This window comes from Blennius ocellaris (genome assembly GCF_963422515.1).
Source record: "Blennius ocellaris genome assembly, chromosome: 6".
NCBI classification, from domain to species: domain Eukaryota; kingdom Metazoa; phylum Chordata; class Actinopteri; order Blenniiformes; family Blenniidae; genus Blennius; species Blennius ocellaris.
Genome location: NC_137655.1, coordinates 26006398 through 26032597, shown reverse-complemented (window position 1 = coordinate 26032597; position 26200 = coordinate 26006398). Strand labels below are relative to the sequence as shown.

At 43.9% G+C, this 26200-nt stretch overlaps 2 protein-coding genes across 2 annotated transcripts in view; one reads left to right on the top strand and one right to left on the bottom strand.

Annotated features, from left to right (window-relative positions):
* Window positions 1-14858, top strand: part of itgav (integrin, alpha V) — a 60362-nt gene extending 45504 nt beyond the window's left edge. Inside the window, exons 18-32 of the mRNA XM_080498281.1 lie at window positions 279-334; window positions 431-618; window positions 763-900; window positions 1576-1643; window positions 1819-1963; window positions 2048-2140; window positions 4878-4957; window positions 5880-5960; window positions 6347-6452; window positions 6529-6687; window positions 7166-7297; window positions 8249-8362; window positions 8851-8958; window positions 10365-10484; window positions 11361-14858. Coding sequence (XP_080354407.1) covers window positions 279-334; window positions 431-618; window positions 763-900; window positions 1576-1643; window positions 1819-1963; window positions 2048-2140; window positions 4878-4957; window positions 5880-5960; window positions 6347-6452; window positions 6529-6687; window positions 7166-7297; window positions 8249-8362; window positions 8851-8958; window positions 10365-10484; window positions 11361-11453 — 1681 coding nt within the window. The 3' untranslated portion in view covers window positions 11454-14858. The remainder of the gene's footprint in view (window positions 1-278; window positions 335-430; window positions 619-762; window positions 901-1575; window positions 1644-1818; window positions 1964-2047; window positions 2141-4877; window positions 4958-5879; window positions 5961-6346; window positions 6453-6528; window positions 6688-7165; window positions 7298-8248; window positions 8363-8850; window positions 8959-10364; window positions 10485-11360) is intronic.
* A 573-nt stretch (window positions 14859-15431) lies between these two features.
* On the bottom strand, window positions 15432-25871 carry LOC308131134 (alpha-aspartyl dipeptidase). Its single transcript, XM_080497741.1, has 8 exons — window positions 25748-25871; window positions 23959-24047; window positions 21679-21753; window positions 21358-21437; window positions 19728-19901; window positions 18029-18088; window positions 17875-17957; window positions 15432-15577 (listed from the first exon to the last, which is right to left on the bottom strand). Exons 1-8 carry the CDS (start codon window positions 25840-25842, stop codon window positions 15511-15513), a joined length of 723 nt encoding a protein of 240 aa, XP_080353867.1. The 5' UTR covers window positions 25843-25871; the 3' UTR covers window positions 15432-15510.
* Between the last annotated feature and the right edge of the window lie 329 nt (window positions 25872-26200).

Genomic DNA, 26200 nt, shown 5'->3' with positions numbered 1-26200 from the left:
TATCGGTGGTTTGATTCCCATTTCTGCCCGGCCATGAGAAATGTCCAGTGGCGAGCAAGTTAAGCTCGTGTTGTTGTGGCCCTGGATTAATGGGATTCTTTACAAGTCAAGTCTACCTGCTGGTTTAGAACGTTATGTTTAACCCCGGAGAGAAAGTGTTTTTTCTTCAAGCAACTTCGTTTTATGCATCAGAGTCACACTTTTCTACAATGATCAAACCTTTCCTTGTCCTATAAATGTGATTTGTCTTCAAACTGGCCGGCGGTGTGTGTTCACAGCTTCAAGGTGAAGTACTGTGTGAAGGCCAGCGGCCGCGGAGCTCCAGCTGCCCTCAGTGAGTGAAGAAGCCCAGCAGTCACACGCAAGTTTCTATCTTGAAACTGGGTTTTTTTTCTTCTTTTTTTAATGCACTTCTTCAATTGTCCTGCAGGTTTTCAGGTGGATCTCATGTTGGACCGGCTGAAGCAGAAGGAGGCGACGAAGCGCGTCCTCTTCCTGCACGACCGGACCTTCCAGTACACCAAGAACATGGTGGTCGCCAACGGTGACAGGCCCACCTGCGAGGAGCAATACGTCTTTCTCAGGAAATCGCTTATTGAGGGAAGAGAGACGGAGGAGGTGGTAATCTTTGAAGGACTTCCACAAATGTCACCGTGTTTTATTGTGAAATATGCCTGGAAAACACACCATGGGTTGTGATGTTTCCATGAAAGGCCGTATAAAGTTTAGTTTCTTGACTTGCAACCTTTTGGTGCTTCTCAGGACGATCGTGAGTTTCGGGATAAGATCACCCCGATCTCGGTGGCCATGGAGTACACGCTGGACTTCAAGCAAGCCGCAGACCTCACCGGTCTGCAGCCCATCATCGACACGTCGGCCCCGTCCAACATCACCAAGCAGGTGAATTAACCTGCTGTTCTTGGACTCACTACGGCGTGAGGACCGGGGTGCGGGTCGGCCCAGCAGAGCGGCCAATCCACTCGCTTCGGTTTCAGTGGAATCGTCATTTATTGTGTTTCTTCCCCTTCAATTCAATAAAAGTCTTTAGAGAATGACGGTCCTCCTGAAGTCTAAACCCAAAGCAGCTTCACTAGAAAATGCTCCAGGGTGGCTTGAACCAGCTCTAAAGCTGCTTTCAATAGAAAAGTAGAAACACAAGGGTTCATCTGACACATTTTCCTTCTCTTCTTCATCCATCAGCTAATAAACAAACTCATTCCTCATCCATCATCAAACATTTCTTCCTTCAACTTGTTCATTCCATCATAAAAGCCTTAAATCTACTTTAATCTTTAAAGAATCGCCCTCTGGGATTAATGTCATTAGACTAGATAAAATAGGATTAATTGAAGTGTTTGTATTCTATTAATCAATACGATCATTATATTTGTACACATTATATTTAATGAGACACTGAATACTCATGGAGTTTGTTCAAATGTCTAATTAAAACCCAACAACTGCCATTATTGGCTTGTTTTCTACCAAATATTTCTGTTTTGACAGAAATACTGAACATCCCTCTCTGGCCACCTTTTCTTTGCCGTCCTCATGTTTTTCTCCTTGTTTTGTCAGGCTCATATCCTGCTGGACTGTGGAGCAGATAACATCTGTAAACCCGACCTCAGACTCTCAGTGAAGAGGTGCAAACCTTTTTCTCTCTTCTGTTTGAATTCAAACTGAAGTTCCTGCGACGCTGCTCATGTTGGGTCGTGTTCATATTCCTGCCACCAGGAAAAAGCTCTTGGTGTTTGACAGGCAGGACGGTTTCCACCTGGATTTCCCGGTCGCGTTAATGAACTGTTGTTTTGGCCGCAGTGATCGGGAGCAGATCTACATCGGCGACGATAACGCCCTCACTCTGGAGATCAGCGCCGAGAACCAGGGCGAGGGGGCGTACGAGGCCGAGCTCCACGTCTACCCTCCTCAACAGGCCGACTTCACCGGAGTCGTCCGCAGCCTGGTAGGGAAACACCGGCGTTCCGCCTCCGGGTCCAACTACTGCAGAAGTAGCGGTGTGAAGAAAGGAAATGTGCTTTTCCCTCAGACCCTGTCCAGGCTGTCCTGTGCTTACAAGAAGGAGAACGGGACCAAGATGGTGGTGTGCGACCTGGGGAACCCCATGAAGGGAGGAACCAAGGTGGGTTCCTGCAGCAGCACCAGACAAACCATAAACAACCAGGACCAGGGAAGCAAACTGCTGGAATTACCTTCAGTCTTTTCTTCATGTGTGGTAGTACAAGAGTGTGTTTTTGAAGAAAAAACATTTTTAAATCAGTTTCATGACTCACATTCCTGCAGGCCTGTTTACACGACAACGTTCCAAATGATGAGAACACATCATTTTGGGGTTTTTTTTGGTTTTGTTTTTGTTTTTTCACAGAAGTTTTGTATCGTCATGCCAGCGTTTTGAAAATGATAGAAGTGATGTTGTTGGCATGCTGGGCCACTAGTGGGTGCTGTTGGTTGTTTTTGTAATGAACCCACGCACACACGCAGCGGAGAACAAAACAATTCAATTCAATTCAACTTTATTTGTATAGCAGCAAATACAACACAGTCATTCCTCGGTGCTTTTAACAGAGAAAATAGAAAAAGCCAACAAACCCACTTGAGCAGCAACTTTATTTGCTACTGTGGAAAGAAAAAGTCCCTCTAACCGGAAGAAACCTTTGTAGAAACCAGAGGTGGAGGAGAGGAGAGGAGAGGAGAGGAGGTCTGAGGATAGAGGAGAGGAGAGGAGAGGAGAGGAGAGGAGGTCTGAGGATAGAGGAGAGGAGAGGAGAGGAGGTGAGAGGAGAGGATAGAGGACAGGACAGGAGAGGAGAGGAGGTCTGAGGAGAGGAGAGGAGAGGATAGAAGACAGAGAGATAGACTGAGAGGATAGAGGAGAGGAGAGGAGAGGAGAGCAGGTGAGAGGAGAGGATAGAGGACAGGAGAGGAGAGGAGGTCTGAGGAGAGGAGAGGATAGAAGACAGAGAGATAGACTGAGAGGATAGAGGACAGGACAGGAGAGGAGAGGAGGTCTGAGGAGAGGAGAGGAGAGGATAGAAGACAGAGAGATAGACTGAGAGGATAGAGGAGAGGAGAGCAGGTGAGAGGAGAGGATAGAGGACAGGAGAGGAGAGGAGGTCTGAGGAGAGGAGAGGATAGAAGACAGAGAGATAGACTGAGAGGATAGAGGAGAGGAGAGGAGGTGAGAGGAGAGGATAGAGGACAGGACAGGAGAGGAGAGGAGGTCTGAGGAGAGGAGAGGAGAGGATAGAAGACAGAGAGATAGACTGAGAGGATAGAGGAGAGGAGAGGAGGTGAGAGGAGAGAATAGAGGATAGAGGACAGGAGAGGAGAGGAGGTCTGAGGAGAGGAGAGGATAGAAGACAGAGAGATAGACTGAGAGGAGAGGAGAGGAGAGGATAGAGGAGAGGGAAGACAGAGAGATAGATTGGGTGAGGAGATACATACCTTGATTCGGGTAGATAGGCAAGAAACAGACCCTGGTCCGGGCAGAGTGAGAGGTAGAGAGAGAGAGAGAGAGAGAGAGAGAGAGAGAGAGAGGTGGGGAGGGAGTGTTTTAAAACAGCCCTCACTGTAAGCTTTAGTGAATAGAAAAGTTTGTCTTAAAAGTAGAGACTGTCTCAGCCTCCTAACTGAAACTGATCTGGTTCCACGAGACGGAGCTTGAGAGCTGAAGGTTCTGCCTCATTCTAGTTTTAGAAACCCTAGGAACCTCCAGGGGGCAGTACTGAGAACCAAGTGTTCTTCTGGGGAGATACGGGACTAATAGATCTTTAAGATAAGATGGTTGTTAAGAGCTTTATAGGTTAGAAGAAGGATTTTAAATTCTGTTCTAGATTTAACAGGGAGCCAATGAAGCGAGGTTAGTATTGGAGTGATGTGATCTCTGAAGTTGGTCCTTGTCAGGACTCTCGCTGCAGCAATTTGAATCTACTGAAGACTTTGAAGCAGTTATTTGGACACCGTGATACTAGGGAGTTACAATAGTCTACTCTCCAAGTAATAAATGATGGATTAGTTTTTCGGCATCACTCTGAGTCAGCATGTTTCTAATTTTGGAAATATTGTGGAGGTGAAAAAAGGCAGTCCTGCAGATTTGTTTAATGTGAGGTAAAGGATAAATCCTGGTCAAAAATAACTGCCAGGTTCCTCACAGTGGTACTGGAGGTCAAAGTAATACCATCCAGTGTGACTAGATCTTTAGATAATTGATCTCTCAGATATTTTGGCCCAAATGTAATAATTTCAGTTTTATCTGAGTTCAGGAGCAGGAAATTACGACTCATCCAATCTTTTATATCTTTAAGACAAACTTCTAGTTTAGAAAGTTGGTTATTATATCAGGTTTCATAGATAAATAGATTAGTGTGTCATCTGCATAACAATGGAAGTTAATGGAGTGTTTTTAATGATATCCCCTGCAGGAAGCGCGTATAAAGTAAAAAGTATTGTACTTTAGACAGAACCCTGTGGAACTCCATGTTTAACCTCAGTCTGGACTGAGGAAATATCGTGAACATGAACAAAATGGAACCTGTCTGGTCAATATGATCAGAACCAGTTTAGTGCCCTACCTTTAAGCCGATGATGTTCTAGCCTCCGTAATAGGATGTTCTGATCAATAATATGAAAGCACTATAAACAATGGGATGTACACAGACCTTCTAGTGGACAGACGGCCGAGATAAATTATCATTACAGTGACTCGTCTATAACACTACCTGGACGGAGAGTCGTCACACTCTGGAGGAAACCAGTGGAGAGTCAGCGGGTCTTCAGTCGGTTGATTCCAGCTTACTCTTCTTTACTTTTTACGAATTTCCCTGCTGCTCTTTAACCTGTGCTCCTGCTCTTCCTGCCAGGTTCTGGCGGAGCTGAGGTTCAGCGTTCACCAGCTGTCTGAGGAAGACACGTCGGTCAAGTTCGACCTGCAGATCGTCAGGTAGGAACCTCTTGACTTGCACTCAGCCTGCTTCGAGGGAAAATCTTTGTTTTTTGCAAAGCTGCTATTCTATTTCAGTCACATGCCCACTGCTGTGGGGAGGCGAGGTGGGGAATCAAACCTGCAGCATTCTGAGTTATTATTATTATTATTATTATTATCATTATTATTATCTTTTGGTCGATATTAATTGTCTTGGTCTGAAAGTGTAGAACGTTTCATTTTAAAAGTGTGTGTGTGTGTGTGTGTGTGTGTGTGTGTGTGTGTGTGTGTGTGTGTGTGTGTGTGTGTGTGTGTGTGTGTGTGTGTGTGTTAATAAGAGGTTGCTGGTTCCACTCTGCCTCGACACTGAAAGACAAACTTCTGCTGACTCAAGATGTTTTTCTTCGTCGTCAACTGTCTCACATTGTGTTTTTTTTTACAAATCAAAAATTGGTGTTTTGTATTTGTTTCCTTTTTCCCCAATAAAAATGTGTAGTTTTTTTATTTAATTTTTTATTTCCCTTTTTAATGTTTTTATTAATACTTGACTATATGTAATATATTCCTCACAGTGTTATACAGTTCAGCTATATATTGCTTTCTTAACTTTTGCGTTAAATATTTTTGGATCAAATTCCACATTATTTGTCATGATGCAATCTTTACATCTTTTAAAAACATTTAGAGGCATTTTGGATATTTTCCTCATGAATATTGTTTAGATTTGCTTTTTCTTTTTTTTTGACATTTCAGAGATGTTTCATTTCAGTTCCAGGTTATTTCATCTACATTTGATCAACTATTAGTTAAAAAAAAAACATGTCCCACCGTGGGGACTTGTGAGGGAGGCCAGCGCCTCCTGGTGGCTGTTCCCAGTAACACAACCCGTCTCGCTGTGTCCACATTCATGTGTTCGTCTCACCGTGAATCTGTGTTTCAGCTCCAACCAGTTCGACAACACCAGTCCTCGAGTGTCCAGCGTCACCAAGCTGGCCGTGCTGGCCAGAGTGTCCATCAGAGGGTGAGACAGCCGTCCTTCTGCAGAGACTCTGAACTTTGTCCTCACAAGTTAAGTCGGTCCTGCTAGTTTGTCCTCGTATCGACCAAAGGCCGTCTGAAACGTCAAGCAGAGGAGAGACGAATGATTCCGTCTCTGCCGTCGTGGTGATTTAATTATTTCATGATAGCATATGATCGTAGCAGAAACACAGAGCTTCGGCTTGTCGTTTGCACATGGATTGTGGATTAATGGTGTTTGATAAGTACTTGCATCAGTACGCTGTATGGGAAAGTAGCTCATTACTCGTCCTTTAAAAAAATGTATATCCTTTCATCTCCAATTCAAGCAGATGAAAGTGATTTCCTCTGCCGGAGCTGCAGGTGATCCTGAGGCGGTTTGTTTTGCAGGTCGTCGTCTCCTGACCAGGTTCTGCTGCCCATCGCCAACTGGAAGGTCCGAGAGCCTCCCGTGCTGGGAGACGACATCGGGCCTCAGATCGTCCACGTCTACGAGGTGAGACAGACACTGGGACGCTCGGTGTGGCCTCAGACTGCAGTGTTGACTGAACCGTGTGCGGTGGCGTCCTCAGCTGCAGAACAACGGGCCCAGCACGTTCAGCAAGGCGGCGCTGGAGGTGGAGTGGCCCTACCAGTACAGGAACGGCTCCCTGCTCTACATCACCAGCTACGACACCGAAGGACCCATCAACTGCACCACCGACGTGGAGATCAACGCTCTCAACGTCTCCGTAAGACTGCAGCTCCACCAGCCTCCGTCATCCTGTCCTCCTCAGGGGACGCATTGCTTTACTCTGTGTCTGTCTCTCTGTGTCTCTGTGTGTCTGTCTCTGTGTCTCTGTCTGTCTGTCTGTGTGTCTGTCTGTCTGTCTGTGTCTCTGTGTGTCTGTCTGTCTGTCTGTGTCTCTGTGTGTCTGTCTCTGTGTCTCTGTCTGTCTGTCTCTGTGTGTCTGTCTGTCTGTCTGTGTCTCTGTGTGTCTGTCTGTCTCTCTGTGTCTCTGTGTGTCTGTCTCTGTGTCTCTGTCTGTCTGTCTCTGTGTGTCTGTCTGTCTGTCTGTGTCTCTGTGTGTCTGTCTGTCTGTCTGTGTCTCTGTGTGTCTGTCTGTCTGTCTGTGTCTCTGTGTGTCTGTCTCTGTCTGTGTGTCTGTGTCTCTCTGTGTCTCTGTCTGTCTGTCTCTGTGTGTCTGTCTCTGTCTCTCTGTGTCTCAGAACCCGCCGACGTCCCAAAAGAACAACGGCTCCATTCCGCCTCGAGAACGAGAGACGGAGGGACGAAACCGGAACCACGTCCGTAAGAGAGACCTGGAGTCCAGAGACTCTCAGAGCGACCTGCACCCTCTGGTACACACACACACACACACACGCACACGCACACGCACACACGCGCACGCGCACACACAGACACACAGACACACACACACACACACACTCTCACACAGACACACACACACACACACACACTCTCACACAGACACACACACACTCTCACACAGACACACTCACGCTCTCACACAGACACACACACACACACTCACACAGACACACACACACAGACACACACACGCACACACACTCTCACAGACACACTCACGCTCTCACACAGACACACACACACACTCACACAGACACACACACACACTCACACAGACACACACAGACACACACACACACTCACACAGACACACACAGACACACACACACACTCACACAGACACACTCACGCTCTCACACAGACACACACACACTCACACAGACACACACACACACTCACACAGACACACACAGACACACACACACACTCACACAGACACACACAGACACACACACACACTCACACAGACACACTCACGCTCTCACACAGACACACACACACACACACACACACACACTCTCACACAGACACACACACACTCTCACACACTCTCACACACTCTCACACAGACACACACACACACACACACACACACACACACTCTCACAGAGACACACACAGACACACACTCTCACACAGACACACTCACGCTCTCACACAGACACACACACACTCTCACACAGACACACACACACACACACTCTCACACAGACACACTCACGCTCTCACACAGACACACACACTCACAGACACACACTCTCACACAGACACACACACACACACTCTCACACAGACACACACACACTCTCACACAGACACACTCACGCTCTCACACAGACACACACACACACTCTCACAGACACACTCACGCTCTCACACACACACACACACACTCACAGGGTTTGTTTATTGTACGACAGGATTGTACGACGGCAGACTGCCTGCGGCTGAGATGTCAAGTCGGACGACTGGAAAAGAGGAAGAACGCAATCCTCTTCATCTACTCCAGGTTGGCCGTCAACAACTTCCTCAAGGTAAACAAACCATCATCTGTCCTCTTAAGTGTGTTTTCAAATGTTCACTACAGCTTCTGTTGTTTTAGGGTCTCGTCCTCAGGAGGACACGATGTCGTCAACAAAAATATTCTTTTTTAATATATAATATTTATTATAATATCGTATTCTTTGGAATGTGGTGTTTGATTGTTGATGCTGCTGTTTCTCTGCTGGAAGTTGATGATAAAGACAAAAAGCAGCTTAACTTGGCTTCAGTGTCACAGTGAAGGTGACGAAACAAAACACAATTCTGAAAGGCTTTTAAACTCAGAAAACAACAAGGGCCTCAAAAATAGTTGCTTTCAAAGAAAAACGCTAGAATATACTCTAAACTAACAAAAACGTTTTCTGTGGACCTGTTGTTGTTGTTGTTGTTGTTGTTGTTGTTGTTGTTGTTGGGACTGTGGGTGCAGAATGGCTCATGAAATGTTAGTGAACAAATCAGCATGACGATTGTTTCTTTGCAGCCTGAGAACCAGAACCGCTCCTACGTGATCCGGTCCACGGCCTCCTTCAGCGTCATCGAGATGCCGTACAAGAACGTGGCGTCGGAGCTGCCGTCCAACAGCACGACCGTAAGTTCAGAGCGGCGCCGTCGACGGTTCCTGTCCAGATCAAACATTAAAGTCCCAGTGAAATGTAAAACACTACTTTGCAAAAAACGATAGTTGGGTTCTACTTGTAAGGTTCCTCCGACTCTGCCCCTCCACTGTTGTCGCATAACAAAGTTATTTGAATTTTGAATCTCCAGCCGAGGAAGTCGGGGGAATCCTTCTTCGTGGGCGTGACGTCACGAGTTGTGCAGATCTCCATCTGTTGTGTTTATGTCGGCTTGTTTCCTCTTAAATATCCAAGTTTTTACAGTGTTTTGAAGTTATAGTCGGCGTTTTATGAGCCTTGATGAAAGATTGAGCCTGGAAGAGACCAGAGAGGAGAAAAGGAGCACAGGCGGCGGGAGCCGCTAGCTCGGGTGGCTAGCAGGAGCCGCTAGCGGCTAGCGGGAGCCGCTAGCTCAGGCGGCTAGTAGACGATCAAGTAACACTTGGACTCATCTTCGGTGATTCAGTCTTCTAGCTCTTGGACGTGTTGGATCCAGGAAGCCGGTCGTTCTGCCAAAAGTCAGGAGCCTCAAAGCCTCAAAGGTGAAAAGTGGCGGCTGCTGAGGCGAGGAGACGAGGACGAACGGAGGACGAAGCGTCTTCTGCTTCCTCAAACATGTTCCAGACGGGGTCACCGATGGCAGAACCACCTTCTGTGTCTTCTTCATCAATCACTGGGTTTGAAATGACCATGATGATGAAATCTGGTTCAATTCAGCCTCTTCGTGGTCAAAACTCTGATCCTCCATAATGTAAACACAACTTGGGCGTGTGCACAACTCGTGATGTCACTCTGTTATTGTCAGAAGCTCCGCCCAGCAGAGGAAATAGCGCCGTTCATCGGCTATTTTCTCTCAGATTGTCGTGTTTTAACGTTTTACCTTCAGCCAGTTAGCAGGAAAACGTTCTAGAAGAGACACCAGAGAGTTTTGGAGGTGGAACCTTCATTTCACTGGGATTTTAAGACACGGCGGAGATCAGAGGGTGGATTTTATCAGGCTTTTATATTTATTATCATGAACTGAGAACTTAGATTTTTAATTTCTACAAATAAATGTAGGAAGTGACTCATCAGGCATTGATGATATTTTCCCTGCAGCTCCAGTTGATCTGATGTTTGAGTAGCGAACGCCAGGCGGCACAATTTCTCAGCAGGTTCCTTAGAATGATCACAAAACCCTGATTGAACCGCGATAAGTGACGTTTCCACACACGGGTCTTCGTGCCACAATTGGAGTACATTTATTCACAGACGATGTTTCAATCGGCTCGTTAAAAAGTTTTCAGTGGAAAAACTTCACCCATCATTTCCTGCCGGGCGGAGCAACATTTCAAAATAAGAGTTGGCAGGTTGGAGTGAGTGCTGTGCTGGGTGTGTCCAGGTGAGCGTGTTGGTGAACTGGGTGGTGGAGTCCCACCCGCCGGTCCCAGCCTGGGTGGTGGCGCTGGCCGTCCTGGCAGGACTGCTGCTGCTGGCGCTGCTCATCTTCATCATGTACAAGGTGAGGAAGACCAGCAGCACAGGGGCTGAGGAACCTTCTAACACTGAGGTTCCTCAACACAACAACGTCTCCCGCTACTTAATGAGTCGTTATTTGTGTGTAACTTAGTTTTTAGTTCTGCCGTTTACATTTTCAAAGTCGACTTCAGGGAAGTTTAAATATTCAAACTGCCTTTTCTCACTTTACTGCATCAGACACACTTTAGTGGATTATTCTTGATAGTTAAATAAATTCTCCAGGTCGTCTTATGGGGGAAACATTACTTGTTGCTTTGCTTCATTTCTGAGTTATTAGATGGTAAAAACCTTCACATGTTGACTTTCGGCAGAAGAATGTGATGATGACGTCTGAAGTTTCAGTTCTGATTGTGCTCATTCAGCCTGGTCTTCCTCTTCCTCTTCCTCTTCCTCTCTCCTCTTCCTCTCCCCTCTTCCCTCTTCCTCTCCCTCTTCCTCTCCCCTCTTCCTCTCCTCTCTCCTCTTCCTCTCTCCTCTTCCTCTCCCCTCTTCCTCTCTCCTCTCCCCTCTCCCCTCTTCCTCTCCCCTCTTCCTCTCTCCTCTTCCTCTCTCCTCTCACTCTCCCTCTCCCCTCTTCCTCTCTCCTCTTCCTCTCTCCTCTCCCCTCTTCCTCTCTCCTCTTCCTCTCTCCTCTTCCACTTCCTCTCCCCTCTTCCTCTCTCCTCTTCCTCTCTCCTCTTCCACTTCCTCTCCCCTCTTCCTCTCTCCTCTCCCCTCTTCCTCTCCCTCTCCCCTCTTCCTCTCTCCTCTTCCCCTCCTCTCTTCCTCTTCCTCTCCCCTCTTCCTCTCTCCTCTTCCTCTCCCCTCTTCCTCTCCTCTCCCCTCTTCCTCTCTCCTCTTCCCCTCCTCTCTTCCTCAGCTGGGCTTCTTTAAGCGAGTGCGCCCCCCGCAGGAGGATTGCACCGAGAAGGAGCAGCTGCAGCCGGAGGAGAACGGCAACACTGACGCCTAGAGGTCAAAGTGCATAGAACTGAAACCAGGGTGAAAAAAAAAAAAAACAAGCAAAAAAACAAGGCCTGAGAGATTTAGAGGGCAGGAGGGCAGGAGGGCAGGAGGGCTGGAGGGCAGGAGGGCAGGAGGGCAGGAGGGCAGGTGACGGGTCACGGTACCGGTTCAAGTATGATTTCTGTTGCGTTTGTGCCAAAAGAGAAGCTGGACACTGGACACAGATCAAAGTTTTCACAATAACTGAGGTGAGAGGAAGAGTCCGTCGTTTTGGGGGCCGAGCCTCATCCATCAAACTGAGGAAAAGTTCCTTCTGCTCAGCGGGAAGTTTAGACGTTCACAGCTGAGAAGAAATGTACATGAAGCTGAACAGCAACACGTTATTCAGTGAGTTCCTCTGAGCTGCTGCACTCATTGGACCAAACCACCAGACAAACCTTTGATTTCTAAACCAGCCGAGCTTCAGACGTACGAGGAATTCTTCCCAAACCGCTGGACTCTTCCTCCGACACATCTGGATGTTTCCACCAGAGCCCACAACGTTTCTCCTCTTATTTAATGTGCACTTTTTTTTTCCTCCCCCCCCAACACCGTTTTACGAGGAAGGTTTCGTACCGTCGACAGTCTCCGCCTGCTTGCTGAAGGGCAGTCGTGTCTCTGTGGGTGTAAACAAAACCATTTCAAAACAAAACCATTTCAAAACAAAACGGGGAGAAAAAAAATCCACAGAATGACAGAAGCTGTTAGGAGTGAATAATGACAATAGAACTGAGGTGACGAACCAGAGGACCAGAATCCTCCTCTGTAATGTTGTTGTTGTTGTTGTTTAAACTGTATGAGTGACGGGAGTATTTGTGTCGTGTGAGAGAACAAAGTCAAAAGCATCGCAGCAAACTGAACTTGTCCTGAAGAGTCTGAGACGATGGGAGTGACGGGAATTATTCACTGCTTCGTGTTCGGGGAAGCCGCTTTGCATTTCTGCTGTATGAAATCTGCTTTGGGATGCTGGTGACGCCTTTTCTACATGTTTGGGTTCGTATTGTTATTATTATTATTTGTTTACCACAGTCCAGTTCATTTCAATCACAAGAACAATACAAAATCAATGCAAGTAATAAGATTACAAGCATCAGAATTCCCCTCTTGGATGTTAAACCTGCTGCTGCTCAACAGGAAAAAAAAAAAAAGACTTGGTGAAGTTGGGAAATTCAAATGTACGTATTTGATGTAAGTCGCTCAACAGAGAGGAGTGACATGTTGCACTCTGCTGGTAAAATCACTTTTTTGTCCTCGTCCACCATTCCCTCAGTCGATAAGAGAAAGTATGAACAGATTACCAGAATTATTGTTGTCGTGAAGTATTTAAAAAACAAGATGATGTGACGTACATGATCATGAGAAGACGCGCCCCGTGCAAACACTGTGTACATGTATGTTAATATAAACATACGTGCAGTTCAGATTTATACAAAGTTAATAAATCTGCATTATTTCACCAGCAGGTGGCAGTGTAGAGTTTTACATTGACGCCATCCTGTTTTCTGTAAATCCAATTTATATTCAATATATTTTTATCATTTAGCATCTGCTACATGAGCTATCATCAGACTTTGTCAAATTTCACCAAAATACAAATGTTTTTATATTGTTAAATGTAAAAATTGCAGGATTTTTATGTTTTGAATGAACTGCAAATTGTAATTGTGACCCATTTCATACTGACTGTAATACCACTTTGTACCACACGAGGCAGCCGCGAGTCACTGGATCAGATTGTCTGCGCGAAGTATAGCGGACAGAAACACTGACGATAAGAAGTGAAGATGTAAACATCTGGAAACGTTTCAACAACATATTTTCTATCCAGAGCAGACCAGCAACAGCATCTATGAGGGGGCGGGGCTTAGTGACATCACGTATGAGTTTCCCGCCTTTTTCTGCACTGACGCCTTTTTCTTTATCGGCTTAAGTTTTTTTTTTGGTTTTTTTTCATGGATCCCTCAGATTTCAGTGGCGGCTGGCAGCTTGGCTGAGAAAACGCAGGTTGCTATTTAACGTGTGTGTGAGTGTGTGCGTGCGTGTGTGTGTGCGTGTGTGTGTGCGTGTGTGTGCACCTTTGCTATTTACCCATATTGGGTCTGCATTATGAAGTAATGTGTACATTGATGGTAGTTTAAAAATATTCTCCTCCAGTTTTCTCACCATGAAACGACTCCACAGAACCACATGGACACGTAAACATTCTTTCTTCCTTCCGCTCGTCTTTTCTTCTCCTTTCATTTCACCTCAGAGTTTTCAGAGAAGCACTGCTGAGCACCGACTTCAAACACTGAGCGACAGGAAATAACTTTTATCTTTGCTTCGCTCTCAGACTCACAGGATCACAACTTTTTACAGAAATGTTGTAAACGTGACGATTCAGTAAAATCCAAGCACAAACTAAAGAAAACATTCAATCATATGTAACGGAAAGGAGAAATTAGTCTATCACGTAATTCCCTAAACATTTAAAATCTCATGCTTTTTGTTTTAACTTCTAAACCTGAAAACTTGCAGGTCTTTATTGTTTTTGCATCATTTTATGAAATCCTGAAAATTGAAAACACACTGAGCCTGTTTACATTCACGCAAATAAAATAAACAGTCGTCGTCCACTTCCAGGACATTATACAGTCTGGAAGCAGCGACTCTGGTACTGGTTCTGGTTCTGGTTCTGGGTCTGGTTCTGGGTCTGGTTCTGGGCATGGGGTCTGGTACTCCCCAATACAAGGCAGCCAGGATTCGGTGTTCTGGACTTTCTTTAGTAACAAGGAGAACGGCAGAGGTTCAACACGTCACTATTTACTGCGTCTTATTGCCAAATTTGCTTCCTGTTGCAAAAAAACTTTTTTACTGGTTTTCGTTTAAATTTGAAAAGATTTTCTTTTTTTTTTAACTTTGGGAAATTTGTACGTAAAAGTTTCTACGATTCTTTTTAAACTTGCTAAAACTCGTCCAGATCTGACTTGATGGCGTTTTTATATAAGAAGCTGATTGGTCCAGAGGTTTTTCTCCAGTTTCGCTGCACCGTTCAAACTTTTTCTAAGACCTTGGTGACGGCGTGAGACCTGGACCCCATGGGGGTTTGAGACCTGGACCCTCCATGGGGGTTTGAGACCTGGTCCTCATGGGGGTTTGAGACCTGGACCCTCCATGGGGGTCCAGCAGGACTGAAGTCAGTCGGCTGACTCGTCCCTCCAGCTTCCCGTCTGTTGTGTTTGTTTGTATATTTAATAGCACTCCTCTACTTCTTCACACCACCAAACAAATATTTTTGATGTCTGTACTTCTTTCACCTCCGGAATGAAAAGTAACAATTTCCTAAAAACCTGATTTCACTTTTGACATGAAATAAACTGATTTGTTCACATTTTGGCGTCTCCGTGTTTATTTAGCTGTTTACAGGTTGTTTTTATATTATTACTAATGTTCAAATGATTTCTGAGTGATGGTGGGGTTTTTGTTTTGGGGGGGTTGTTTTGTATTTTGGGGTGTAAATCCAATGAGTTAAATTATCTCCAGAGTACTAATGAACCTACTGAACGTTCCACTAAACGGAATGTTTGTGCTGCTGATGGTCCGGTAAAGATGCAGTTGGAGGAAAGCTTCAGGTCAAATCATCGTCACGACGACGGTACCGTATTTCACTAATAGCCGGAGAAGGAGACGTGTTTCCAGGTTCTGTGTCGCCTTAAGATGATTGAACTCTTTAAATTATTGCAAACGTGTTCATTAAATCAAATAAATATTTAAAAGGCTTTTGTGGCAGCGACGCATGACGACTGCTGTCGATTTCACATTTCAAATCGAGGAATCAGATTTTAATTTACCGCATTTTCACCATTTCCAGAGTAATTGTTGAATATTTAATCAGAAGTTTCCGCATCTTAAGGACGAGCGTGGAACATGATCACATGGAACATGATCACATGGAACAAATGCTGTGGAAGACGGAGGCAAAAGTTTATTCTGTTTGATCAGAAACTTCACGAACAAAATGAGCCGAGGCCTCCTGCTGTGACGAGTCACTGAGAGTCTGAGAGCAGGAAGCTCAGGTCACTGCCCGGGTTGAACTCCAGCGTCTGCTTCCCCCTGAAACACATTATCTCTCTTATTCCCCCTGAAATACATTATCTCTCTTATTCCCCCTGAAACACATTGCCTCTCTTATTCCCCCTGAAACACATTACCTCTCTTATTCCCCCTCAAACACATTATCTCTCTTATTCCTCCTCAAACACATTATCTCTCTTATTCCTCCTCAAACACATTATCTCTCTTATTCCTCCTCAAACACATTATCTCTCTTATTCCCCCTGAAACACATTACCTCTCTTATTCCCCCTCAAACACATTATCTCTCTTATTCCTCCTCAAACACATTATCTCTCTTATTCCTCCTCAAACACATTATCTCTCTTATTCCCCCTGAAATACATTATCTCTCTTATTCCCCCTCAAACACATTATCTCTCTTATTCCTCCTCAAACACATTATCTCTCTTATTCCCCCTGAAACACATTACCTCTCTTATTCCCCCTGAAACACATTATCTCTCTTATTCCTCCTGAAACACATTATCTCTCTTATTCCCCCTGAAACACATTACCTCTCTTATTCCCCCTGAAACACATTATCTCTCTTATTCCTCCTCAAACACATTATCTCTATTATTCCCCCTGAAACACATTACCTCTCTTATTCCCCCTGAAACACATTATCTCTCTTATTCCTCCTGAAACACATTATCTCTCTTATTCCCCCTCAAACACATTATCTCTCTTATTCCTCCTCAAACACATTATCTCTCTTATTCCTCCTCAAACACATTATCTCTCTTATTCCTCCTCAAACACATTACCTCTCTTATTCCCCCTGAAATACATTATCTCTCTTATTCCCCCTCAAACACATTATCTCTCTTATTCCCCCTCAAACACATTATCTCTCTTATTCCCCCTGAAACACATTATCTCTCTTATTCCCCTCAAACACATTATCTCTCTTATTCCCCCTGAAACACATTATCTCTCTTATTCCCCCTCAAACACATTATCTCTCTTATTCCCCCTGAAACACATTATCTCTCTTATTCCCCTCAAACACATTATCTCTCTTATTCCCCCTGAAACACATTACCTCTTTTATTCCCCCTCAAACACATTATCTCTCTTATTCCCCCTGAAACACATTATCTCTCTTATTCCCCCTGAAACACATTATCTCACTTATTCCCCCTGAAACACATTATCTCTCTTATTCCCCTCAAACACATTATCTCTCTTATTCCCCCTCAAACACATTACCTCTTTTATTCCCCCTCAAACACATTATCTCTCTTATTCCCCCTCAAACACATTATCTCTCTTATTCCTCCTCAAACACATTACCTCTCTTATTCCCCCTGAAATACATTATCTCTCTTATTCCCCATCAAACACATTATCTCTCTTATTCCTCCTCAAACACATTATCTCTCTTATTCCCCCTGAAATACATTATCTCTCTTATTCCCCCTCAAACACATTATCTCTCTTATTCCTCCTCAAACACATTATCTCTCTTATTCCCCCTCAAACACATTATCTCTCTTATTCCCCTCAAACACATTATCTCTCTTATTCCCCCTCAAACACATTACCTCTTTTATTCCCCCTCAAACACATTATCTCTCTTATTCCCCCTCAAACACATTATCTTTCTTATTCCTCCTCAAACACATTATCTCTCTTATTCCCCCTGAAATACATTATCTCTCTTATTCCCCCTCAAACACATTATCTCTCTTATTCCTCCTCAAACACATTATCTCTCTTATTCCCCCTGAAACACATTATCTCTCTTATTCCCCCTGAAACACATTATCTCTCTTATTCCCCTCAAACACATTATCTCTCTTATTCCCCCTCAAACACATTATCTCTCTTATTCCTCCTCAAACACATTATCTCTCTTATTCCCCCTGAAACACATTATCTCTCTTATTCCCCCTCAAACACATTATCTTTCTTATTCCTCCTCAAACACATTATCTCTCTTATTCCCCCTGAAATACATTATCTCTCTTATTCCCCCTCAAACACATTATCTCTCTTATTCCTCCTCAAACACATTATCTCTCTTATTCCCCCTGAAACACATTATCTCTCTTATTCCCCCTGAAACACATTATCTCTCTTATTCCCCTCAAACACATTATCTCTCTTATTCCCCCTCAAACACATTATCTCTCTTATTCCTCCTCAAACACATTATCTCTCTTATTCCCCCTGAAACACACGTTTATCTCACTAATTCCCCCTGAAACACACGTTTATCTCACTAATTCCTCCTGAAACACACGTTTATCTCACTAATTCCCCGATGCAGCCACAAAGCGGAGCATTACCTGGTAAACAGCCTGGCGTCGGTGGTTCCCAGCAGCGTGGCTTTGTCTCCCTCCACCAGCAGCATGGATCCTTCCCTCAGACCCTGAAACACAGTGAGAGTGGATCAAGCCACGGTCGTCCAGTAGGGGGCGTCAGGTGTGGAGCGGGGCTCACCAGGACGCAGGGCGTGTCGGCCTCCTCGTGGTACTGAGAGATCCTCTGCTCCCGGGTCTCCTGCACCGCCACAAGTAATACCACTCAGAACACACCGAAGTATTCTGATTACTTGTTGATCAAGTGAGAGTATCATGAGCCAATCAGATTCTGATGTGTTATTGACGGACCGCCTCAGGGCCAGCAGAGTTTCTAGTGCTGGTCTGGGTGTGATCATTGAAATGAGCTTGACTGATTGGCCCGTGGGCAGGAGGTGATGACTCTGTTATTATCTGCTACTCTGGAGCAATGGCGGCTGATCTAATAATGTTCATAGCGACGTCGCTTTTCGATCATTCGATGTCGACTCTTCCTATCGTGAAGCAGAATTCACCAGTGGATTGTTCACCCACTAACAGGGAACATTAGCTAGATTAGACCATCATGTAACAAGCTAGTTTTACCCTACTGATCATGTGTTGTTGCCATAGTAACGGGTTCGAATCCAGAGCAGTATCACTATTGCAACAACTCATCATCCAACGCTGGTGAATTCTGCTTCACGATGAGAGGAAGAGTCGACGTCGAAGGATCGAAAAGTGACGTCATGATGAACTGTTAAATTAGCCTCCATCCAGATTAGCAGATAATAACAGAGTCATCACCTCCTGCCCACGGGCCTATCAGACAAGCTCATTTCAATGACCACACCCAGACCAGCACTAGAAACTCTGCTGGCCCTGAGGCGGTCCGTCAATAACACATCAGAATCTGATTGGCTCATGCTCTCAGGTCAAAGTCAGAAAACAAGTCAAATTAAGGCCATGACTTGCTCTACCTTGCTCTAGATACAACCACGTATATGTTATAGCTCCAGAAGTTATGTAATCTTGAAGACTCTCAGGAAATGTGGTTTCTAAGCTGTGGTTTCTAAAAGGACCAATTAGAAAAGGTCATCATGTATTTTCAGACAGCGGAGACTCTGAGCTTTCAGAAACTATGATGTCGCCTTCGCCCACCTGGAGGTAGCACTTTGTCAAAAAGTGTCCTCTGGCTCATGGACTATGAGTTAAATATGAGTTTTCACTCCAGAGTACTTCAATGTGTGTGTTCCAGATGAATGTTGTTACTGTGTCTTTAAAACTTGTCAGCTTCACTTTGACCAGAGGAGTGTGAGGCTGATAACAGAATGCTGATGTGACAGGAAACGGACCAATCGGTGAGCACGGCGCTATCGCTGACATCTCATTAATCTGCAGCGAGACAAAGTCTGAGTCTGTGAAGTTTTACTGCTGCGCAACTTGTTTCTGCAGAGATGAGAAAAAAATAACAGAAATAAAAAGTGCATCCTGCCGACACTGTTGTTGGAAAATGCAACTTTTGTGAAATGCTCCCGTTGTGTCCAGTAACAAGAACCAACATCGTGAAGCAGAATTCACCAGTGGATTGTTCACCCACTGATAGGGAACATGAGCTGGATTAGACCGTCATGAGACAAGCTAGTTTTACGCTACTGATCATGTGTTGTTGCCATAGTAACGGGTGAGAATCCAGAGCAGGATCACTATTGCAACAACTCATCATCCAACGCTGGTGAATTCTGCTTCACGATGAGAGGAAGAGTCGACGTCGAAGGATCAGAAAGTGACGTCATGATGAACTCTGTTAAATTAGCCGCCATCGCTAACCCCCCCCCCCCCCGGTGTGCTCAGTGACTTGCCCCCATGTGGCGGCTGTTGGGGTCGGTGTCCAGGAAGTGCGGGTTGATGTTGAACGGGACGAGGCCGATGGCGGAGAAGGACGGAGGGAAGACGATGGGCATGTCGTTGGTGGTGCTGATGCTGACGGTGGCCACGTTGGTGCCGGCACTGGAGCCCATGTAGGGGACGCCGTCCTGGGGAGGGACCGGGGTTTAGAGCGGCGACCATCTCCTCAAGCATCTTCAAAGTACTGGACAGTTTTCAGCACCGGTTTTTACCCTGCTTAGACGGTTTTTTCCTGAACTAAAGCTCCACGATAAATCAGAAGAGTCGCAGCATTCTATGGTGCTACGGTGCCATCTAGTGGCCCCACGTATGTGGCGATACGATACATAGCTCAGTTGTTATAATTCACATTAAAATGCCATATTTTCAGTGTCTCATTGTCCAGTTTAACGCGACAGGAGTGAACCAATCAGACCCAAAGCAGAACTTCCAGTCCGTCTATTTGAAGTTCAGTTGGTTTACTTGCAGAAAGTAATGAATGAACATGGTTTCTTCTAGAGTCGTACATCTTTGTTCTAGTTGTCTGATGACAGCTGTTCTGCCTGCCCCTCCCTGTCACCTATGCCCTCTACACCAGTGTTGTTCACCCTCTGCTCCACCACACTGGTGTTTCCTCCAGATCTCGTCAGGTGAGCCGTGGGAAATTATCACATTTCACATTTTTTTCTAAAAAAAACATTTGCTCTCACAGCGACAGTGTGTTGCAGAGTAATCCTGTATAAATACTCTTCACCACTAGAGGGCAGCACAGAACTTTGCCGGTGAAATGTAAAGTGACAGACGTCAGTGTGGTTCATCTCCACCTCCTGCTACCATCTTGTATCAAAGTACTGTGTCAGTGACAGTGATGGAGAAGTTTTTGAAAACCAGGATCTCAGCTCTTCATCCATCAGGTCCAGGTTTCACACTGAGGGAGGCACTATTAAAAAAAGTCCTTGCTTTCTGGATTTACTGGATTCCTGTTGATAAAACTTTGATGAGAAACACTTTATATTGTCAATAGAGGCTACAGAGTTTAACCTTTTAACATTTTCAGGTGGAGGTGTGACTCCAGAGTTTTACAAAGAAAAAAGTGTGTCTTGGCTCAAAAAGGTTGAAAAACACTGCTGTACACATCCAGCCTGTCTCACTACTGCCACCTACTGTCCAAATGATGCGACGGAACAACGTGTGGACAGATAAGCACGGCTGCTCCTTCACACGTCGACGTTGCAAACATCGCAAAGGAGTGAAGCTGGTGTTCCAGACAACCTGCCATTCATACTGCAGTACTCTTTTCACCTCATTCTGTGTATTTAGTGTATTACCACGGTAGTTAAAGGTTTTACCTCTTGGGAAGTGGAGTTAAAGTTCATTGTGACCTCAAAACAGAAAATCTTCATGTTTGACACGTTGAGACGTCGTCGTTATTTCTACACTTGGACGTGATGGTGTGTGTGTGTGTGTGTGTGTGTGTGTGTGTGTGTGTGTGTGTGTGTGTGTGTGTGTGTGTGTGTGTGTGTGTGTGTGTGTGTGTGTGTGTGTGTGTGTGTGTGTGTGTGTGTGTGTGTGTGTGTGTGTGTGTGTGTGTGTGTGTGTGCGCACCTCCAAAACTCTCCTGCGGATCTCCGTCACCACCTTGTGATCATAAAGACTCTTCAGCAGCCGGAAAGTGTTTCCTCCTCCTACCACACACACACACACACACACACACACACACACACACACACACACACACACACACACACTTTAATAATTTAAATTTGTTTTCAAAAGCGGCACAAAAATAACAAAGTGGACAAAAGAGGACACGAAGGTGACGAAACGGAAGAGAAAGGAAAAAGTCAGCAAAAGGAGGGAAAAAGGGAAGGAACGACTGAAAAGAAGAAGAAATGAAACAAGATCATGATGTTTGTTTCTTCTCACCGATGAAAATTCCCTCGGCCTTCCGGACGGCGTCGACCGGGTCGGAGGCCTCGTGGATACTGTCCACCTCGTAACCTGGACACACCCACACACACACACACACACACACACACACACACACACACACACACACACACACACACACACACACACACACACACACACACACACACACACACACACACACACACACACACACACACACACACACACACACACACACACACACACTTTGTTGTTTGAACACATTAAAGTTAAATTCATCAACAGTTCCTTTCATGTCATCTGAAGTCAACCACATGTTTCTCATCGTCACTCAATATTCATTCATTCATCCAACAACCTGAAACTCTCATTACATTCATGTGAGGGTGGAAGCTAGCTGGCTAACATGCAAGTTAATCTCTAATTTAACATGTGAGTGCTAATTTAACTAGCTGGCTAACGTGCTAGTTCTAATTTAAATCGCTGGCTAACATGCTTGTGCTAATTTAACATGCTAGCGCTAATTTAACTAGCTGGCTAACATGCTAGTGCTAATTTAACCAGCTGGCTGACATGCTAGTGCTAATTTAACCAGCTGGCTAACATGCTCGTGCTAATTTAACATGCTAGTGCTAATTTAACTAGGTGGCTAACATGCTCGTGCTAATTCAACATGCTAGTGCTAATTTAATCAGCTGGCTAACATGCTCGTGCTAATTTAACAAGCTAGTGCTAATTTAGCCAGCTGGCTAACATGCTCATGCTAATTTAACATGCTAGTGCTAATTTAACCAGCTGGCTAACATGCTCGTGCTAATTTAACAGGCTAGTGCTAATTTAACATGCTAGTGCTAATTTAACTAGCTGGCAAACATGCTCGTGCTAATTCAACATGCTAGTGCTAATTTAACCAGCTGGCTAACATGCTCGTGCTAATTTAACATGCTAGTGCTAATTTAACCAGCTGGCTAACATGCTCATGCTAATTTAACATGCTAGTGCTAATTTAACCAGCTGGCTAACATGCTCGTGCTAATTTAACAGGTTAGTGCTAATTTAATATGCTAGTGCTAATTTAACTAGCTGGCAAACATGCTCATTCTAATGACAATTGCACACATACTGAACTAAGTTGCACATACACACTATAAGTTACACACATACTAACACACATGCACATAAAGAACTATGCACACACACACACACACACACACACACACTAAAGTACACAATTAAAATAAACTACTTTGATACATATGAATAAATGACATTAAATATGAGGGACGTCCTGATCACTTTTTGTTCCCTGATACTGATCCGATTTTTCAGAATTGAGTATCGGCCGATACCGATACTTTCCCGAGCCGATACTTACATTGCTATTGCAAATATACTCAATAGTCTAGAAATTATTGTAAAACTCACTTATTGAATCAAAATTCTTCTCAGAATGACTGAAGAACTTATTTCAACTTTATTCAGTCACAACAACAACAACAACAAAATCCCAATTACACTCTGCAGTCTTGTGTCTCTTATTTATGTTAACTTAAACAACTTCAGCTGGATTTTTGGCAAATTAATAAATAAATGTAAAAAAACTAAACATGAAACCCAGTGAATCAGTTTGACGACCTTATAGACTATTAAAAAAAAACACAACATAAACAGTATTCTGTAAAAACCCAATTCCACGTCAAAGTGCCTCAGACAGGTTGGGTTGAAAATAAGTCCTTAAAAAAGTGCAAATAAAATAAAAAAAATTTTTTTATCAATCTTAAACATGAATTAAGCTCCAATGTAACTTTGTGTATTAAACTTCAGTTTCACTTAAAGCAGAATGAGGTTTGACCTGAACTGTCATTATCAAACGAGGCTCATTTTACAGCAGCTGATGTGGAAAGGTTTTTTTTGTTGTTTTTTTTAAAGATGCCGGGGTTACCGGCTGGATTTGCTGATTCCTGGTCACTCACAAATCACCAATATCGGCCCGATCCGATATCTACCGATGTGATCGGGACGTCCCGATTAAATATCATAAAATGCACAAAAAAATCATAAAACTTAGACTAAGACACAATAAAAAAAAAAATTAATAGGCTAATAATACATTAAATGAAAACATGAACAAGTGGAAATGCATGTGCAAAAATATTAGACAAAGATTACAAGAAAACATGTATCTGGAGATTTAGAACGTAGAATATATGAAGAGTTTAGTTTCTACATGATGAAGTGGCTGAACGCAGTTTGAATAGACTTCACTGCAGTAAAGAGGTTTTTAGTTTGACCCACCCAGAGTCCGGAACTTGTCCCGGGCCGTCCTGGTGTACGAGTCTCTGTCGTGGAGAGCATAGGGGACAAACAGCACCCTCCTCACGTCTCTGGCACACACACACACACACACACACACACACACACACACACACACACACACAGTAGAACAAAACTGTGATTTATACAAATACTTCACAACATGATTTTCAACATTAATTATGATTAAAAAATAGTTTTATTTAATGCCGAATTGCAGCTCTGATATATGTTCAGTATATTTCAGTATTACTCACTAGTATAGTTTTTAAACTTTATTCATAGAAAAATGTAAGTCAATAGTACAGGACGTTATTCTTACAAACCAAACTCCATTCAAAACCCACGTCGTGCACTTAGTCGATTAAAAGGCGTTTAATAAACATTATGAATGAATTGATGTGAGCCGAACTTTAACGCACGTTTAGAGAATTGCAAAAACAAAAGATCAGACTTGTGTAAACATCCTCACAGTTGCTCACTGCCGTGGAAAAGTAGAATGCTGATAGTTGTCAATGGACTTCGTCATTGTTTTGCAGGCTGGTCCCGCGCGCTCCCGAACTGCCGTCAAGTGATCCGCACTCAATTTTAACTGCGCTTTTATTAGCGCTTTTACGGTAAATCACAAGCCAGCGTACGGCCGCAATGCTGGAAGGAAAATCCTACAAAATTAAAGCCCTGAAAGCAACGACAGACAGTCTGTTTTCAAAATGCAATAAAACGGAATCCTTCATAGGTTTACACCCAATTTCACTTCAGGGCCATACTCGACGTACTCCTTTGTTACTACAAGAAATATGAAAGAATATTACTGTAGAAATTTGGAGAAAAGTACTCTTAAACTTGGATCTGTTGATCGAAAATAATGTTCTATCGCTTGTGTTCAACTTGCAATAAAAATCAATTACTCATAGGTTTATGCCTGATTTCATATCAGTGCAATACTAGACATACTTCTTTACTACTACAAGTAAGATCAAAGAATATTACTGTAGAAATTTGGAGAAAAGTACTATTAAACTTGGCTCTGTTGATCGAAAACGATGGTCTCTCGCCTGTTTTCAAATTGCAATAAAATATAATCCTTAATAGGTTTGCATCTAATTCCACTTCAGAGCAATACTAGACATACTCCTTTATTACTGCAAGTAATATCAAAGAACATAACTGTAGAAATTTGGAGAAAAGTAATGTTGAACTTGGATCTATTGGTCGAAAATAATGGTCTTGTCTTCGTTCATTTGCTCCGAGTTTAAAAGTACTTTACTCCAAAATTCTACAGTAATATTCTTTGATATTGCTTGCAGTAGTAAATGAGCATGTCTAGTATTGCTCTGAAGTGGAATCAGGCATAAAACTATAAAGGATTCCTTTTTATTCCATTTTGAAAACGGGCGATAGAACATTATTTTCGACCAACGGATCCAAGTTTAAAAGTACTTTTCTCGAATTTCCTACAGTAATATTCTTTGATATTGCTGGCAGTAACAAATTAGTATGTCTAGTATTGCCTTGAAGTGGAATCAGGCATAAAACTATGAAGGATTCCTTTTTATTGCATTTTGAAAACAGACTCTGTCGTTGCTTTCAGGGCTTTAATTTTGCAGGATTTCCTTCCAGCATTGCGGCCGTACGCTGTCTTGTGTTTTACCGTAAATGCGCTAATAAAAGCGCAGTTACAATTGAGTGCGGGCTCACTTGACGGCAGTGCTCCCGAGCAAAGCTGCATAAACACAAATAACAAACAAATACAACTTAAAAGTGAACTGACTTTCCGAAGAAGAGTGCGATCTGCTGCTGACAGTGGTCCAGGTAACCGCCGCCGTGCAGTGTGGAGTTGGACACCAGCAGGAGTCTCCGCTTCATGTTGGCCGGCTCACAGTGACTGAGTTCCGGCTGAGAGGCGGAGGAAGAGCCGCTGCCAGGGTGCGGAGGTCCGGAGGTCAGAGTGCGCTGCTTCCGCTGACTGCGGACTTTCTGTCTTAAATCCCAGCGAATGACTCTGAGTCACCTGCAGCCACCAATATTATTATTATTATTATTCTCATTATTGTTATTTTATCATCATTTAGTCCCAGACCCGGAAAACTGTCTCGTTGCTAAATAACGCCTCTTTATTTCATCAGGATCTATTTTAGGAATTTATGTGAACAAATTGAAACTTATAACACGTTTGTTGGGATGTTTCTTCAGAAGGCAAAATCATCTTTGAGTGTTTCTTAAT